Raw genomic sequence first — 19464 nt, forward strand, 5'->3', positions numbered from 1 at the left:
TTTACAATGACAGGTGATATAAATATTTCATTAAACATCTAGAATGTATAGGAAACACTCATAGGAAACACTCATAGGAAAAGTTCATCATACTTCAAAGACAAAAAATGGTAAAATTCTTGCAAAGACTGCATTGTGTAGGCTAATTGCGTTGATATTATCAAAATTAGACCCAAATGAGCTCCAGAAGTAATATTTGAATGAATACCAGAAATAACTGGCCAGAAAAAAACTGACAGAACTATACAAAAAACCTTGATTTGATTCTAAATTGGCATGTGGAGGTTTCTACTTTTTGCCTTCGGCCATTTCACATTAATTTCTTGTTTTCAGAATTTCTTGATCAATATGTCAAGAAGCAGGGGGAAATTGATATTTTTATAAAATGTTGTGAGGGTTTGACGTTAATTCCTTAAAATTGTTTTAGTGCATTCTTAATACTGTTTTCCTCACAACTACGTATTGGATAGTTGACAGTGAAGAGGACTAAAATCTAACGATTTATAGTGTGAGGACAGCCAACAGGCAGAATTATGGCTGTGATGTAATGAGGTAAGGAATTATTATAAATGGCGTATTTTAGGTAAACAAAGGATCTTTTACTAGTAAAGATAGTAAGGATGATGACATTCTTAATTATTATAATAGTGATGTTTCAGGATATGATCTCATATCATTGTCAAACAAGTGTTTTTAAATCAGGGTAAATACATCTGCAAAACAAGAAAATAAATTGATCTGGCCTTGAAAAGGAAAGTTTGATGAAATATAGAAAACCATGAGGCATTTGCAATATCTTCACTAAAACCATGACAACACAAGTTATGTGCTCCACAAATATTAGGAATTAGGTTATGCGAATCTAAGAACATAGACAATTATAGAAAAAAGTATCTGTAATGTAAATTGGCCAGTGAAACTTGACAACACAATAACCATGATGAACACTGGGCTTAAAACATCAAATAAACATTTGAAAACAAAATATTGCCATTATCTTTAAACAAACATCCATGGTTCTCTTGTCTTCGTTGACCTGACAACCTTTGAACTGGTACTGCATTTCTACATCACACCTTTGATCATCGTCATCCAAACAATTCAAAGGGGCCATCAAAAAAATAAAACAATGTTTCTCATCAATTCCAGCTTGAAAATAAGAGTAATTATTTAAGTCCAACAAGAAAAGAAAGTATATGCCATGTACTTGGCAACAACCAGTTTGTAATAGTTTTGTACACAGTATGTCATGGCTGGCAGCCTTGAAGATTAAAAAGTGGAAAGTTAGGAATGGCTGAATTAGGAACGGGAAAAATAGCATTGTTTGCTTGGTTTAAACTGACCGGCCTGACAGCGAGAAACATTACTTTTGGTTGTTTTGGCCTAAAGCTGTGTAAATTAAGTTTACTGTTGAGTTTGGCAGACGGTGATTAACATATTTAAAGCTGACACAATTCTACACACAACTACAGCTTGAGGCTTCACATTAGACCTACTGGCTTATTTCATAAGTTGAGATCATATATTCATGCCTATGAAGTTTATACCAGGGTCATACTCCAGCAAAATTTGTAATCATATACAATAGAATCTGTTAAAAACAGACCCTGAATAAACTGCACTGCAGTTATTACTGGTACTTAAATGTTTCGAATTTAATTGGCTACTATAACAAAGGCATGGAACCCACTTATCCGTGCATCAGTCCAAAAACTCTAAAATGTTTGTCCCACACGAAACAGATTCAGGATAACAACTGTACAAACCAAACTACCAAATAAGGATCTGTCTCTGTAATCAATTACAGAAATGCAGTGGTTACAGCAAGTGTATCCATCCACTGTTGACGATTTTACAAGTGCTTTCAGCTATTGCTGATTGTGCACTCATTGTATAAGCCTGGCCTTGTTCAGTTACCAGTATTTTGATTTTAAGTCCACCAATTCCTAGATTAGAATAAGGATTGATTACTTATGAAGCTGTTTGTGGGTACCTCTTGCTAGGGTCCAATACACATCTATAAAGTTTACTGATTGAAACCATGGTGTCTATTCATGCGAGGTGTATTCATGGACAGGAAATGACTGAGCATAATGTCTTAATTTTTAGGTGTATCAATACTATCCTTAGTTCAGTGAGGCATCAATGTAAAATATTGACAATCAATTCTTGATTGACGCATTGCCATCAGGTCATGCACCATCTTCCCGAGGCAAGAGAGTTAACTGACTATAAAAGTCCAGTTTCCACCCTTGCCGAACTAGGCTGGTATTATGGAGTTACATTTTGGTTGGACTAACGAGTCTATGCATAATCCAATCAAAATCGGGCAATGAAATTGAATTCCGGTTCGTCAACTGTCATGCAGATTTCGGTCAATTGCAGGATTTGAAAAGCATGTGCACCACCAACTCGTTATATTATATTTTCTAAATCTTTTCATGTTTCTAATCAAGGTCCTCATGTGATTTGATGCACTTGCGATATAAGACTCGTTTTATCACAATATAGATCTTGATTATCAATCATATCTTCTTGACTGCGCGCCACCATTTTGTTTGAAAAAATGCAAGTGATACGAAAGGTGGAATCTGATTGATCCATAGGAGAGGCTTAGAAGGGACATAATTGATAATAGCAACTGGAGGCGCTACGATCGAACCCAGGAATTCCAGCCTAGTTCGGCAAAGGTGGAAATTGGACTTTTAAAGTCAGTTAACTCCCTTGCCTAGGGAAGATGGTCATGCACAGATGTGATGGATAGATATTTGAATCACAGACTTCTTTAACCGTATTATATAGGTCCGTGGTTGTACCAACATTTAAACCCTTGGTCACATAATATCAAGTGGTAGCACTCACAAGCAAGAAGACTGGAACACTGATTGAACACAACTACCTGCATTTTACAACATTCAATTACTCGGTCATCTGTAATAACACAATGCTATTCTTACAAAGCCAAATACCTGTTACTGAGGGGCGTCACGATTCACTGCTGTATCAATAATTTGCACCTGCCAATAGAACTACCCATGTATCGATTCATGTATTAATTCTTTGTCAATTTTCAAAGTGTAATATGTACCAAATTTTAAAATAACCGTGTATGATAACTACTACTGGGGCCCGTGTTACTGAATATCATGAAACACATGCTTCATCTGTTGCATTATACCATTAGCATGATTAGAATAAGCCTAAACTCAGCTGGACAACTTCCTCCATTTTGGTAAGGATGTGCACAAGCTCCTTCCCAAGTACCGGTAGTCACAGTTTCCAAGTTTCTCAAAAGCCATGTTTAGATGCCTCAGCAGCATGAAGGGATTTGGGGGCTTGTACCCTACACACCAGCTTGAATTAAATGCTTTTGTGAGTAAACTTTAGTTCCCAAAGTTAATGGAAAATATCACATTTGCTGAAATGTGTCCTTAACAGATATCACTCGTGAGGTTATCGCATGCCATTATTTTTCCATTCTCGACTACTTTCGATGTTGACGTCCAATTTTCGATGTTTATGAATTGCCTTGATATTCAATTTCTATTTTTTACATTAAACCATACAAATACAAGCATAATTTTTTAGCTAATTTTGAGTTTTATTGCCCTACTTTTGATATGATAACACTGTCCCATGCGTTTACCGGTACTTTTGTAGCATAAAACAAACATAGTGGATAGGTGTCTAATATAAAATGCATGTTTACAATAGCCTGTCATAAGATCTCAACATAACCTGGTTGATAGGAACCTCTTGTCAGCCATGCAGACAGAGCTTTAAGAATTTCACACACAATCAGCCCAAGTGAAGTATCACGATACATATCACATCCTGGCTGTGTATCATGGTATGTAACAATACATGAGGTAGGCACATTGTGACACCTCTACCGTTAATACAGCATTACCTAACACCAAGTGCTAATATCGCTGCCTTGTCAAGCTGTTAACATCTGGAGATCTCCACGGAAGAACATAGAAGCTGCTGCAGACATCACAAGCATGTAGTAGCAGCTATTAATGTCACAGTCTAATGCCAGGAATCAAACCAAAGACCTGTTAACAGGTGGCACCTTTGCTTCTAAGACCAAGGCCATCCCAGTCAGTAAGCTATAATTGTCATGATGTCATTGGATGAAGGCATCTGTTTTCTAACAAAAATTCAATTTTGCAATTTAACAAATATTCTTTCTTAAATTGAAAATTCAGCAATTTACTGTGTTATAGACAAGTGTCATAGAAGTCATTAATTTTCATACCGTAAAAAGCCTTATAATGTATTTGCAAGAATGCTTCCACAACCTTATTAGTGTTAATATGTGAACGACAAAGAGTCTTATAGTCAGACAAGGTTCTCGTTGTCAAAGGCTCTGTGCAAAAACTATGTTGAACAGCGGAGTGTCGGTAGGCTAGTAGCATTTGACAACAAGAGCCCTATCTATTTTATTGTCATCTCGCCATGCAGGCCCGCTACAGAGCCGTGTATACTACCTCCGTACACAGTGAACACTCTGCAGAGGTTCCAGGTTTCAGGGTCAGTCGTTCCCATGTCTTCGCAGCAAACATTGATTGACTTTTCTGAATCCAGCTGACTGAGAATTTTAAGGTACTATTCTGCCATTAGATCAATGTGTCATGTGAACCAAGGGCGATCACAGTCCAATCAACATTACTCATTTAATATCATGACAATTGAGTGATGGTTCCATTAGAGAATGACAAACAATATTCAAATGATGTATGTTTTTTTCAATCAGCAGTGTTACTGTGGACATGTGGTGATGGCTTCTCACTACAGACATGAAGAAACAGATGATGAATGACGTGAGTATTGCTCATCCCAACTCCACAGCACTAAAGACCTGATATTATTTCTTTGTCAATGTCAATGATTTCTATCACACTTTCACTGAAGAGATTAAAGTTTCCAGTTTCTTTGCATTTTCACTGACTGCATTCTTCCACAAGACATTTATCCATGCTGCTATAGCTGTTGTTGAAGTAACTAACTGAAAGATTGCACATCATTTCTGAATATGGCCATGGTTGTTACATAGACATCAATTGCATCATGCTATTTGCCAGGAAGGAACATGAGGTGGGATCAGTATTAACACTGCAAAAGCTGACATCAGTCCTCTGACCTTGAAATCTAGACTGACCACAAGTCATGACCCTGATCTCTGAAATGTCCTTGACCTCTGATCTGACCTTGTTCTCTAAAATGTTTCTTTACCTCTGGCCTGACCATGATCTCGGAACATCCTTGACCTGTGCCTTGACATTGACCTCTGACCTGACAATGATTTTGGAACTTTCCTTCAGTGCAGAACACACATATTAAAGAGTACATCTTCAAGGTTTCCAATCATGATCCTTAGTAAAGTACCCTATCCATTCCACTACCCGAAAAAACATGGTGAAACATGTAAATATCACAGTGATAAATAAATGTTGAAACTCTTTCTCAAGTCAGATGCATTTCTGCATTTGCTTGAGTCGGTTGTTTATTACACATATGCCTGCCGCCACTGGGGGTGTTGTAACAGTGTGTTAAGAAGAACTGCCACTTCATTCGCCATGTCACGTCTGCCCGAGCTTAGTTTTGATGGCCTTGCCGAAGTTCTTCATCTTCCGACCAAGACCTTTGTGTGAATCACGGGAATCTTCTCTCTCAAAGTCTAACAATCTTGACATGAACAAATCTGAAACAAAAAACACACATGCCGAAGTGATATTTCACAGCATCTGTACGATCACCAATAACATGACTTTGGTCAAACAGCATTGCCAGATAGACGAAAAATAACTAACCTTCTCAAATGAATTGAGCATAACATTGGATTCACACCTCCAGCAATACAATAGGTGAGGTGAGGTGAAACTGGGTTATTGCACTTATATAGTGCATGCACGTGTGTGTGTGTGTGTGTGTGTTAGGCTGCTTGCCAATTTATAGTGTTAGCCCACTGAGATACCATGCCGCAGTTTAACATGAATACCCCACTCAGACACAGTATATTGACTCCGAGCCGACCAGTCCTTGCTTTAACCCCTTAATGCTGAGCGCCAGACAGGGTGAGAACAAGTACCATCTTTTAACGTCTTTTGGTATGGCGCGCCCGGGGATCGAACCCCGGACCTTCCGATCTCCGGGCGGACGCTCTACCACTAGACCATGGAGGCGGTCTTGCAATACAATAAATCTGACCTCCACATCTACAAATTCTGAGAATAATTTCTGTCTTCTGAAGATCTGCATAAATATGTAAAGATAACCTAATTACCCACACAGTTAATCTGTATTCACATACATGTATGTTGATGTGTGCTTGCCCTAATATCGCAAGCTAACCAACTATTCCCCATTCCACCTGCAAATGCTGCTTCTGTCAAAACCCAAAACTGACAACATATCCAGAATCCAAATAATTCCTTCTCTCCTCCTACTGATCATCATGCCAAAGTAAGGCAGCAAATATACTTTTATCTTGTTGTTTGTTGTTTAACGCCGCTCTCAGCAATATTCCAGCTATATGACAGTGGCCTTTAAATTTTCAAATCTGGACCAGACAATTCAGTGATTGATATCATGATCAACATTCCACACGGTCAGGGCACGATGACACACAATCAACCAGGTCAACAAGCCTCACCACCTGACTCACTCAGTTGCCTCCTATGACAAGCATAGGTTGGTGGGCAGCAATTCTAACCTAGTATCACCACAGGGTTATTACCTAATCACTAGTGTTCAAATACTGTTGACATGGTATCCAACCCAGCATTAGAAATTGGCACTAGTCTTGTAGTCCTTGCCAAACTGCCCAATAGTAAAGTATCATGAGGAATAGTAGAAATTTTCCATTTTTAAGGGTCTCGCTATATGTTATCATTATAAGGACTAGTGGACTAAAAATGTTAGCTTCTCTGCTGCAACTCTGTATTTGCTTTTCATACTATGACTAAATATACATATCGTGTCATTTGGTCATTTTAAACAGGGGGTCACGGGTGGTCCAGTCGTCTAAGGCGCCACAGTTCACAGTGCAGGTCACTTGGACATGGCAGAAACTTATGATTCAAATTCAAATTCTGGTTCACCATGATTATATTTGTAGGTTTGTCAGCACCATACCTGTGCTCGTTGGTTTCGCAAAAGTGGTAAACGTGTAAGACCTGCACTTAAAACCAAGTCACTCACTCACTCATTTCAACCACATTGTCAAATTGCCTCTGTGACCAATTCTTTTTTCAACTACTTTTCAATATTAAGCCCATATATGGCCAAACTTGACCAGCTCAATCCATACGATTCCGAGCAGTATGCTTTGTTTGTTTGTTGTTTTACGCCTCACTCAGCAATATTCCAGCTATATGACAGTGGTCTGTAAATAATCGAGTCTGGAACAGACAATCCAGTGATTAACATCAAGAGCATCGATCTACCCAATTGGGATCAATGACATGCATCAACCAAGTCAGTGAGTCTGACCACCCGAGTCGCTTGTTACAGCAAGTGTGGGTTGCTGAAGACCTATTCTACCCCGGATCATCACGGGTCACGAGCAGTATGCCTAAATACGGAAAACTTAACATACAGTGCTCAATTCAACTTTCGTCTGCTTTGTATCATCTTGCCCAAATATTGTCAACTTACCCACAGTCCCCCATTCAGTCTTCTCCCGCTGATTGGTCATGAACACTTCAAACATCTGCGTCTCAGTGAACCACTCCAGGACCTGTCTGATGCCCTTGGCGCTCACACGTGCCAAAAACTTATCTTTCTGTAACATAAGGCAAAAACCAGGTTTCAAGTGTGAGAACTCACATATCAACATGTGATTCTCAACTAATTTGAAGTCCACACTTCATACTCTAAAAAAATATCCTATCTGATGCAAATATTAGAAGCGAATATTCTAAGAAGCGAAGTCTTATACCATAATAAGAGGTTTTCCTAAAAACATTCACCTCAGAATTTGATTCAAATAATCGAGTGCGACCGTGTAAACTGATTTTACACCTCATTCCAGCTATGATGGCGGGCTGTAAGTATTCAAATATGGACCAGACATTCCAGTGATCGATATTGTGAGCAAAGATCCATGCTGTACAATGACACACAATCAAGTCACCTAGCCTGACCACCTGACCTATTCCACCCCGGACTCCACACAGAGTGTTTGAACAAACATTACCAACACAACAACAACGTAACACATCTGATAAACATAACATCAGGGGTCCGGAAACAGTCATATGCGCCGGACATGTCCAATTGGGAATGTCAAATGTCCGATTTAAAATATTGCATACGGGACATTTCAATTTTTCTGTCCGGACATTTTAAAAAACAAACAACGCTATCTTTGGGGTCCAAATAATTGATGAGCGTTATCGTATCCCTTCAGCGAATTCAGGTGATTAAACAGGTAAAACAAATTTGGTCAATAAAAGTATGAAATTTAATATAAAACATCACTAGACATGAAGTGACATCAAAGGAATTGTTTTATATGCAGAGATTAAGATTACCGTGTGTATTTTCTCGTAAACTAAGCCGGAAATAGCAATCAGCTGTGCACACGTTTCCTCCCAATCTACCGATGATTCAGTTACCACTCACCTCAAACACCTTCCTGCCGTCCTGCTGTGTTGTGATATGCTCCCCGAAATGGCCCATAATCTCAATGAACATCCGCATGAAGGCCTCGGACACCATCAGCCATTGTGACGTCTCGGACTCTGGAGGACAGACAGCCAGAATCATCAACACATCGTAGCAAGTAGGGGCTAACGGCTGATCAAGCTGATCAGGACTACTGATATTTTCAACAGACATAATACAGTGAAACATATCCTGATGAACTTGTGTGATGTGAAAGACTGCCAGGAGATCTACTCTGTGGGAGGTAGCATGCTTTATCCGATTTAGCAGTACATGGAAGGCATTGCATCAAGGGCTCACTGCATGTGCTAGATGTCAAACAAAGTTAAACTGTATGTCAACTTCAAGATATTAACAGTCAGAAACAAAAATATCACTCAAAAGTGCGATGTCTCTCACCACTATCTATCTTGCACATGTTTATTGCCGTCTTGAGAGCCTTCTGAAGCTTCTTGGGGAGCAGCGTGGCCTCGTCTCCGACACTCCGCACAAACTGTTTCTTGTCCACGTCTACAATCACAACCTGCACACACAAGGTGTCATACTGACAAGGCTGCTTCTTGCCTGAAAAACTTGGGCAGCTGCATTTTAACATGTGTAAGATATAGACAGTTTTGCGCATCAAGATTTGTGGGTGTGATGTATATTCAACACCAGGGAAATTAAACCTTTGAAGCCTTTTGTATTCACAGAATGTTTATCAACATTGCCAAAACAATGCTTTCATAAATCTCTTTTAATGTGGACAGAAAAAAAATGATATTACTCTGGAATGTTGCATTGTCATCAACATGTGATGTCCTCCAGTAGAATTGAGCATTGTATGACCTCAGATGCAAAGTTGGCATATACAATCTTCCCCTATATTAAAGAGTTTCATGGCAAAGAAACCATTTCTTCCTACAGTTAGAAACGTTTTCATCCAGTTCCAGGGCCACTTGTTATTCGATACAGTTTTAGGGCCATTTGTTATTTGATAGTGTCAAGGCCACATGGTTTTTGATACACTGCTATGGCCACATACCTCCTCCAATAATTCCTCCTGCTCAAGTACTTGAGGTAGATGAGATGTGAGTATACCGATGAGGAAAGGCGTTGGGGAGGCGCACACATCAATCATGTCGGACGGGAGGATGGGGATGTAGATGTGCTGCCAGCTGAATGGATACAGCAGGGCCACTAGGGCATGCACCGTCTGTGTCAGAATGCTGCAACATACAAGGTCATGGTCACAGACAAGGTCATGGTCACAGACAAGGTCACGGTCACACACAAGGTCATGTCACAGACAAGGTCATGGTCACACACAAGGTCACGGTCACACACAAGGTCACGTCACAGAGGTAGGTGACTGTTTGCATTTTCTATGGCTTATGTGTTCTTCTATTTTCTGACATCCTAGATTCCAACATGAACACACTTAATTTTGAAGATTTCTAGACACAAATTTAATTAAAGCCTCCTTTATTGATGCACTATGGGGGTTTAGCCTGGGTAGACTGGGATTTGTTCCAGGGGGTAATACAAAAAAGTATTTTAAATAATAATGATAACAAACCAAAAGAAGATTGAAAAATACAAAAAATACAAAAAGTTGAAGATTACTCAGCACGTCCTACCTGAGGCTGTTTGAACACAGCAAGATACGTCGTTCCATCATAAGCGATGAGAACACCTTGATGAGTTTGTCCGTCCCTAGGTAGCTCAGCAGACACTCATAGTTGACCTGCAACACATACAACAATTGGACATAATTCCTGGGATTTTGATTGACAACTAGATATCTTAACTTTCAGATATCAACCAGATACTTTTTAATTAAAATATAAGCCTAACTTAAAAAATGTCTTGCAACAATGTATTTTTGTGTCATTTTCATTTTTTGCCAACAGTCTGATGAATATTAGTAAAATCTAACAATTTTTTACATTTGTATACTTATCCTGCATTACTACGACTGCATTTTTTAAAAACATTTTCTTGGAATTTTTTTTCAGTGGATGAGTTGTTAATAATTTTTCTAATGTAAAAGACATTTTATTACTTCCTTCTCCGAGTTTATATTTCATCTGACTTCATTAGTGAACTTATCCTATATGACCTCACCTTCTCCCTGCGAACATCTGACGGCCTGTTCAAGAACAGTGTTTCCAGTTCTCCTTTCTTGTCCTGAAAAAAGAAGCATGATAATTTGCATGTGTTCTTTCATAGTTTGCCGCAAACTACTTGAACAAAGTCTGACTCAGTGGCATAGACCAGAGCTTATTGATTACCACACTGAACATGAAATTCAAGGAGCACACCCAGTACGTACTCGTTCTTCAAATTGCTAACAAATAAATTGTAACCTTTGTCACAAGAGAATATTATTATAAGGCTAAGAAAGTTTGTTTGTGATTCCCTGTGAAGATCCGGGTTAGAACTGGTCTTCAGCAATCCTTGCTTGTCGTAAGCGGGATCGGGTGGTCAGACTCGCTGACTTGGTTGATGCATGTCATATCCAAATTGCATAGATCAATGCTCATGATGTCACTCACTGGACTGTCTGGTCCAGGCTCGATTATCTACATATCGCCATCACATAACTGGAATATTGCTGAGTGTGGAGATAAACAACAAACAAACTTTGTGCCAAAATCAGCAATATTCCAGTTATATGATCATGGCCTTCAAATAATTGAGACTGGAGCAGACAAATCATTGACTGACTGTATGGTCATTGATGTTTTAGTACATTGAGCCTAACCCCCCAAATCATTAATCATCTTGTACAACAAGCATAGGTTGCTGGGGATCAGTTCTAACCTGGAATCCCCATGAGTGAGTGAGTGAGTATGGTTTTACGCCACTGTTTGCAATATTCCAGCAATATCAAGGCAGGGAACACTAGAAATCGGGATTCACACATTGTACCCATGAGGGAAATAGAACCTGGGTCTTCGGTGTGACGAGCAAATGCTTTAACCACTTGGCTACCCCACCGTCCCAGAATCCCCTTGAAGGGGATATTTCGTATTTGTTGTGGTTGGAAGCATATCATTCAACACTGATTATGATCTTTTTCATTTAAATGATCAATGATTATTGGGTAATAATACTTTGCATACCTTTTAGGAAATTACAAGTCAAAGTTACCTGTATTTCTTCACTATTAATTATTGACACCTACATCAGCTATTGCATTGGTACAGGGTTATTGATCATAATCAATAGTGGAACATCATTCAAGCCTCCATCCTTGACATACAAATCTCTCTCACCAGTGTTCGGATGTTGACAACCTTGCCAGGCCCCGGTAGAGGGCGACCAAAGGATGCTGCAATCAGTTCTTGTGCAAGGTCAGTGGAGGTCGCTCTGCGCTTCTCAATCTCATCCAACAACTAAACAAAACAAAATGAGAGAAAGTTGGTATTTGTAATTATCAGTATCATGAAAGACTACACATGCAACCAGACCTGGATCAAGCAAACAAGAAGGTATCTATGACACCCTGTTGAACCTAATCCTTAGTTCAGTGAGCCCCTGTGACCACCTAATCTTTAGTTCAGTGAGCCCCTGTGACCACCCAATCTTTAGTTAAGTGCGCCCCTGTGGCCACCCAATCTTTAGTTCAGTGAGCCCCTGTGACCACCTAATCTTTAGTTCAGTGAGCCCCTGTGACCACCCAATCTTTAGTTCAGTGAGCACCTGTGGCCACCCAATCTTTAGTTCAGTGAGCACCTAAGGCCACCCAATCTTTAGTTCTATGAGCCCCTGTGACCACCCAATCTTTAGTTCAGTGAACTCCCATGACAACCTAATCTTTAGTTCAGTGCGCACCTGTGGCCACCCAATCTTTAGTTCAGTGAGCTCCCGTGACAACCTAATCTTTAGTTAAGTGCGCCCCTGTGGCCACCCAATCTTTAGTTCAGTGAGCCCCTGTGACCACCCAATCTTTAGTTCTATGAGCCCCTGTGACCACCCAATCTTTAGTTCAGTAAGCCCTGTGGCCACCCAATCTTTAGTTCAGTGAGCCCCTGTGACCACCTAATCTTTAGTTCAGTGAGCCCCTGTGACCACCCAATCTTTAGTTCAGTGAGCACCTGTGGCCACCCAATCTTTAGTTCAGTGAGCACCTAAGGCCACCCAATCTTTAGTTCTATGAGCCCCTGTGACCACCCAATCTTTAGTTCAGTGAACTCCCATGACAACCTAATCTTTAGTTCAGTGCGCACCTGTGGCCACCCAATCTTTAGTTCAGTGAGCTCCCGTGACAACCTAATCTTTAGTTAAGTGCGCCCCTGTGGCCACCCAATCTTTAGTTCAGTGAGCCCCTGTGACCACCCAATCTTTAGTTCTATGAGCCCCTGTGACCACCCAATCTTTAGTTCAGTAAGCCCTGTGACCACCCAATCTTTAGTTCAGTGAGCTGCTATGACAACCTAATCTTTAGTTCAGTGAGTACCTGTGGCCACCTAATCTTTAATTTAGTGAGCCAAAATGACCACCCAATTCACATTTCAGTTACCTTAAAAAACAAGGATAAGAAGCTGCTTACCTACTTATTTATCCTAGATTGGGGTTATTGTATTCTCAGATTGACAACATTTTGGTAAATAACAAATTTTCTTATATCAGTTGAAGAAATCTTGAGTGACTGCTGATATATGACTTCATTAATGTAATTCATAAATCTATCAAAGAGAACTATTTTTTTCCCCAGCATCCCCAGGGGTCTCCAACTGGTTGTGTCCCCTCCTACCTTATTGTACATGTTGAAGGCATCCACTGGGCTGATGATACAGATCACCTCCTGCAGATTTGAGTCAGGTGGCTGGAACAGGAATACAGTCGACTTAAACAGTATTTCACAGAGTGGCAGCTTAGTGTGGGAGGAGTGACTTGGGTTTAACACCTCTTTGAATAGTGTTCCAGTTTTATCATGGCTTGTCACCTTAAGGTGGGAGGAAAGCCCGAAGTGATGCAGGACTTCGACATTTACCACATTGGGGAAACCCACAAGTACAGGTATGGTGCTGACTAACCTAGAAACAAAATCGGGGCGAACCAGGATACGAACCGATCATAGGTTTCTGGCGTGCCCACGGGACTAATGTTGGAGGAAAGCCCATGGACACAAGCTGTTGATGTTACTTCTCAGGTGAACTCCACCACGTTGGTATGGTCCTGATCAATGATCATTGCTGCTGTGAAACAGGATTCAAACCTATGACCAGCGGATCCGGACAGCTAAGGGACACAACTCTCTTTACAACAAGTCACCAGTGCTACTCGAATGGGACCCTGGCCCAGTACAAGTGATGAATAAGAAGGTCCAAATTGTAAGATGATTTAGGCGTTAGGTAATGGTAGTTCTATAAACCTGTGTGGCTGCACAAATTATTCTGACAATTTGAATGAGCTGTCATTGCCCTACCTGTATCCTGCGACAGTATCCATACACCCTCTCTCCATCGATGTTGGTCAGAACAAACGAGTAGGACTCACTGCAACACAAAATATCTTGGTTAGAATATAAATACATCTGATGATATATTCTGGTGGAAGTAAATGAGAGAACACGTAAATATTGCACATGATTTTCATCAACAAGTTAACAATTAAAATATTTGTATTTGTTTCCATCAGTACACATCAAGATACCATGATGTGGCAAATCATCCAAATCAATCTCATTAAAATCAGATCATAGTTCGCACTTATGCTAAACAAAGATCTGAGGACATCCCATTAAGGGTCACATCAGAACGACCTTTCATCCAACCAATCAGAACGTCGCTTACCAAATCATGAAAGTGACAATCGGAATGTGTTTTCTAATCATGCAACAACAAAATATTTAACAAGGGGTATTCCAACGACAGTAACAGGTTTTATGATTATATCCATACAATCTAGGCCATCTATAAGCCATTCCAGAACGTTCTTCTTATCAGTTTAATTTTTTTAATCGAGAATACGTCAAAATATGTTTCAAAGCGTAGTCGCCAGTTTGAAACTAGTGTCGTAAAGCTCGAGAAAGCTACCTTCTGATTTGCTAATGTCGATTTCTTGTCAGTCATTTCATTGGTCGGTCAAAATTCGTGAAAGGACGTGACCCGTAATGGGATGTCCTCAGATCTTTGTTTAGCGGTAGCGAAAACTAAGATCTGATTTTAATGAGATTGCATACAAATAAACACTGAGAAATAGTCTCTTTTGACCGCCTCCGTGGTCCAGTGGATGGAGCATCTTGCCAGGAGGTCAGTAGTTTGATCCTGTAGCCGTGTCATACCAAAAGACGCTAAACAATGATACTTGTTGTTACCCTGTCTAGCACTCGGCATTTAAAGGGGAAAAAACAAGGACTGGTCAGTCAGTATACTGGGTCTGAGTGTGTTGTCCATGTTAAACTGAAGCATGGAACCTCACTATAAAACCAGCTAGTCCGGACTTGTACAAGTAGCCACACACACACATGCATGCATGCACATCACAATATAAGTGGAACAATCTTGAACAGGACATTGAACCCCATTGCATGTTTACAATTTGTTAATATATAACAGCAGCCTTTTTTACTTATTCCTGTACCAAACGAACCAGAGGTTGAGGTGAGCAAGGTTGAGTTAGGAACTAAGCTGCTCTAACAGTTTCTCGCTTACATTACATTCTGCTTAATGTGGGGGCACGGGTGGCCCAGTCGTCTAAGGCGCCACGATTTGCTGTGCAGAGTTGCGTCCCTTAGGCAGGCCAGAAACCTATGATTGTGGATTCGAATCCCAGTTCGCCCCAATTATGTTTCTAGGTTTGTCAGCACCATACCCGTGCTCGTGAGTTTCACTGAAGTGGTAAACGTCTAAGACCTACATCACTTTGGGCTTCCCCCCCACATTAAGCTGACACGCCGTGATATAACTGGAATAATGTTAAAAGCGTATGTATGTATGGATGTAGCCCATGATCATGCACGGGTATGGTGCTGACAGACAAAGGACCATAACTGGGTAAACATCTGGGATTAAAACCTAGGACCAGCAGATCCATACAGATAAAGGACATAACTCTGTACTGCACATGAAGACCACTGAGCCACCTGTGACACTGCTGGTGTTAGCAATGATAACTGTCTTCACAGATGATCAAATACAGCTTCTACTGAACATGCAATCATCCATCTTTGAAATAAAAAGATTAACAACCACTGTTACTCTGACATTATATGCAGAACACAGCAAACAAACACTTTAAAAAAGTACATCCTGTTCAGTTTGCCTGAAGGACAAGGTGGCCATCAAATGCTGTCTGTAGACTTGCGCAAGTCTCTAAGGAAATAATTATCATTTAAAATCATCACACCAATGAGTGAATGAGTGAGCATGGTGAGTGTGTTTTTAGCAATATTCCAGCAATATCACTTGGGGTACACGAGAAATGAGCTTCACACATTGTACCCATGTGGGGAATCGAATGTGAATGCTTTAACCACTAGGCTACCCCACTGCCCCTCATCACACCAAAGACCCAGGTCATATTGCCCACATGGGTGCAGTGTGTGAAGCCCATTCCTGGTGTCCCCTGCTGTGATATTGCTGGAATATTGCCAAAAGAGGCGTAAAACCATACTCACTCACTCTAATGTTACTTGGTTTTGATTTTTATATTGGAACAGAGATATGTGTCTGATTTTGTGAGGAAAAAGTACTGTTGTGTTGTGACGGAGAGTCTTAGTCAGAAGCCTGTCCTCATAATGGTTGACCCATGGCAACACAGGAGTTAGTGAGTGAGCTGGGTTTTACACCGCTTTAACGATATACAAGCAATATCATGGGTGACGGGTGACACCAGGTATGGACATCATGTATGTGGGGAATCCAACTTGTTTGCACTTATCAGATTGATACCTTCAAGATTGTTCTAAAGTAGCAGGTAACGTTATTCACTGTGATTTATTTTCCTAAAATTTCTCTATTTCGGAGAGAAGAATGTTGTTTTCTGAATAAGTAATATTTTGAGAAGGTGAATATGCATTGTTCATAAAAAAAATATAGAAGTAGAAATATTATTACAATACTTATTGAATTATTTATTTCAGGCTTTGAGTCAAGAGAGTCAAAACAATAAATATCTACACAGTCTACAGAGTCCACTCTGTTGATTTCCGTTCTTCACAGAGAAGATGTATGCTGAAGCTGAAACCCTCTCCCGTGATGGATGTCTGGAGGAGCTTTCTGCTGATAGTAACATACTTGTTACAGTGTGCTTCCTGTCACATATCATCTAAATAAGACAAGGAAGTGAAAAGCCATATTCATTCACTCACCAGACACATGGCCAATATTTATCAGACTCATGATGTTTCAATAAAACTATTCTAAGAAAACACATTGTACCATTTGTTTACAAGCAAGAAAATTATTTTTCCTGGAATTTGAATTAGGTGCTTTTGACTGACAAAGACACCTGGGCCAAGTCGAAGGACATGCCATGTTCATTTTTTAAAAGTCTGAATAACCAAAGCAAACGATCAACAAGCTTATATTGTGAGAAACTAAGAGATGAAAATTTTGGTTTGTTTTCTTTGTTAAATATGACTTCTTCTTTTTTTATAAATTTTTATTCAGTCATTATACACAGGATACATATGCACTCGAAAAGCAGTACAGCTTTATGAATACAGGTACTTCTCAAAAGGATATGGTACAGAGGAGGCCTAAGGCATAATCCACATCATGGTACAGATGAAGGCATATTTATGTATACAATTAAGAAGATGCGGTATTTATGGTACATCAAATTATGTTGCAAACATCAAGTGAATAAGTTATTTTGCAGTTTGAGTAAACAAAGCCCCTTTTTCTATTAAAGGCAGAGAAGTCGTTATTTCTACGTGCAATATAATATTCAACGTTAAATATGACTTGATAATCTACATGTATGATATGGTATATATAATCAGTTTTGGATAATTCATAAACAATGTAACATTTACATATATCCAGCTTTCAAGAGTGTAAATAGACTGTAAATATATATTTGTATATTTATTTTTGAATCTTTATGAAAAGAATACTTTGATATTTATGTTTGGTCATGAGTATTATCAAATCATACATTTATCTGCATGAACTTCATTATTTACACCAGACACACTTACTGACGTAATTTTGTTTAGAGATTTGGTGTATGAATAGTTTGGTAGCCAGGGGTTTCATGTTCAGTGTCAAAGAAAGAATATAGATAAGTTTGAAAGAAGACAAGTTTAATTTATTCTTGTCACTCTGAACTGATGTGTAACAAAATCTATCTAAAGACCCAGGCTGCAACCTTCATTGTTTTTATTACTCTATTGACAGGGTTTTTATTCTAAAATCAAACAAATAATTAACCATTGTCCTGCGATGACTAAAAGGAACAGCAAACTTATATTTGGCTTTCAATTTGATGACATAAATGACACATCACATATTTTATCCTCTTTACAGTGATTGATATACCGGTATGTTTTATTTTGTCTCATTCCATCAACATAACTTGTACCGGTACATATATTTTATCTTGGTTTGATTACCGATTAAGTTGATTCCTTTTCATCTTTTGTTATTTTATCTGTACCTATATCTGATCAAGACATGTTCATACTATTCAGGATAATTGTATCAGTAGCCTCCTTTTGGTACACAATTCCCTATCATCATATAGGATTAGGTCAGGGTGTTCAAGAAGGTGATGTTTGTATCAATTATTATATGTCTTCTATTTCTATTAATTTTAAGTTTCATTTTAACTTATTTGAAACATTTCATACACTATTACTTTTGTCATGCACAGTGAGTGAGCGAGGTTTTACACTGTTTTTAGCAATATTCCAGCAATATCACGGCAGGGGACACCAGAAATGAGCTTCACACATTGTACCCATGTCAGGAATCGAACCCGGGTCTTCGGCGTGACGAGCGAACCCATTAACCACTAGTCTACCTGACCACCCCTGTTGTGCACAGTGCAATCTTAATCGCCAATAAATCTGTGTAAATAAGTGATGTTTGAAGGAAAAGTATCTGTCATTGTACACACTGAATAGAGTTATCGCCCCTTCTGAATATTATTTTGACACACGAGTTATTTTGTAAACTAATTTCATTAATATTGTAATATGTTTGGATAAAAATCATAGCAGAAAAAATGTCTTATGTCAACTTGACTCATGGCAAAACGATAGTGCGTGGTGCAGCAAACACCACTATGAAACGTGAAATAAACATGATCGATGATCTCGAGTTCACCAAGCCACGCGTTGACTGAGCAAATTAGCAAAATACACAGACGTGTTTCATGCAGTTCATTTACGTTACAAAACTTCTGTCATTGAAGATATTATCACAACGCACACATATGCCAACGAGGTTATGATAAAACAATCTATTTCGCAATACGTATCTTGAAATGCACCTTTCGATTCCATTCCGGGATCCTGACAGCAAAAATGCGAATTCCAGTGTATTACATGCATTTCCTAGTTGGACCTCAGGATTAAATGTGCAATATGTTCTGTATTAGATACAGTGGATACCATTTTTTGTTTGACATGTCCATCAGTGAAATGTGGGGACATGGCGTTCCCCTTCACAATATGCTCTCTGTTCCCTATCGAATCACACTGCATGGAGCTATGCTCACCGAGCCTCGTTTTCGATCCAAAATGGCGAAAGTGTGAAAAAGGTCAATAATGTAATGTCGACTACCTTCTGATACTCAAGATATCAAGTGCGCATGATATAACTCGGCGAACTACATCGCACTCAGATCTTG

General features: G+C 39.4%; 1 protein-coding gene across 5 annotated transcripts in view; it reads right to left on the bottom strand.

The window, feature by feature from the left end:
- Positions 1-4069: 4069 nt before the first annotated feature.
- Positions 4070-19464, bottom strand: part of LOC124118805 (DENN domain-containing protein 2A-like) — a 97188-nt gene continuing 81793 nt past the window's right edge. For all 5 annotated transcript variants that reach the window (XM_046481106.2, XM_046481108.2, XM_046481105.2 and 2 more), the window contains 10 exons: positions 14090-14159; positions 13415-13486; positions 11934-12053; positions 10780-10842; positions 10293-10399; positions 9698-9881; positions 9073-9196; positions 8632-8750; positions 7663-7789; positions 4070-5707 (listed from right to left, as the gene is read on the bottom strand). In XM_046481106.2, coding sequence (XP_046337062.2) covers positions 5586-5707; positions 7663-7789; positions 8632-8750; positions 9073-9196; positions 9698-9881; positions 10293-10399; positions 10780-10842; positions 11934-12053; positions 13415-13486; positions 14090-14159 — 1108 coding nt within the window. In that variant the 3' untranslated portion in view covers positions 4070-5585. The remainder of the gene's footprint in view (positions 5708-7662; positions 7790-8631; positions 8751-9072; positions 9197-9697; positions 9882-10292; positions 10400-10779; positions 10843-11933; positions 12054-13414; positions 13487-14089; positions 14160-19464) is intronic.

The sequence above is a fragment of the Haliotis rufescens genome, unplaced genomic scaffold (genome assembly GCF_023055435.1).
Source record: "Haliotis rufescens isolate VD_foot unplaced genomic scaffold, xgHalRufe1.0.p SCAF_6, whole genome shotgun sequence".
Lineage (NCBI taxonomy): Eukaryota > Metazoa > Mollusca > Gastropoda > Lepetellida > Haliotidae > Haliotis > Haliotis rufescens.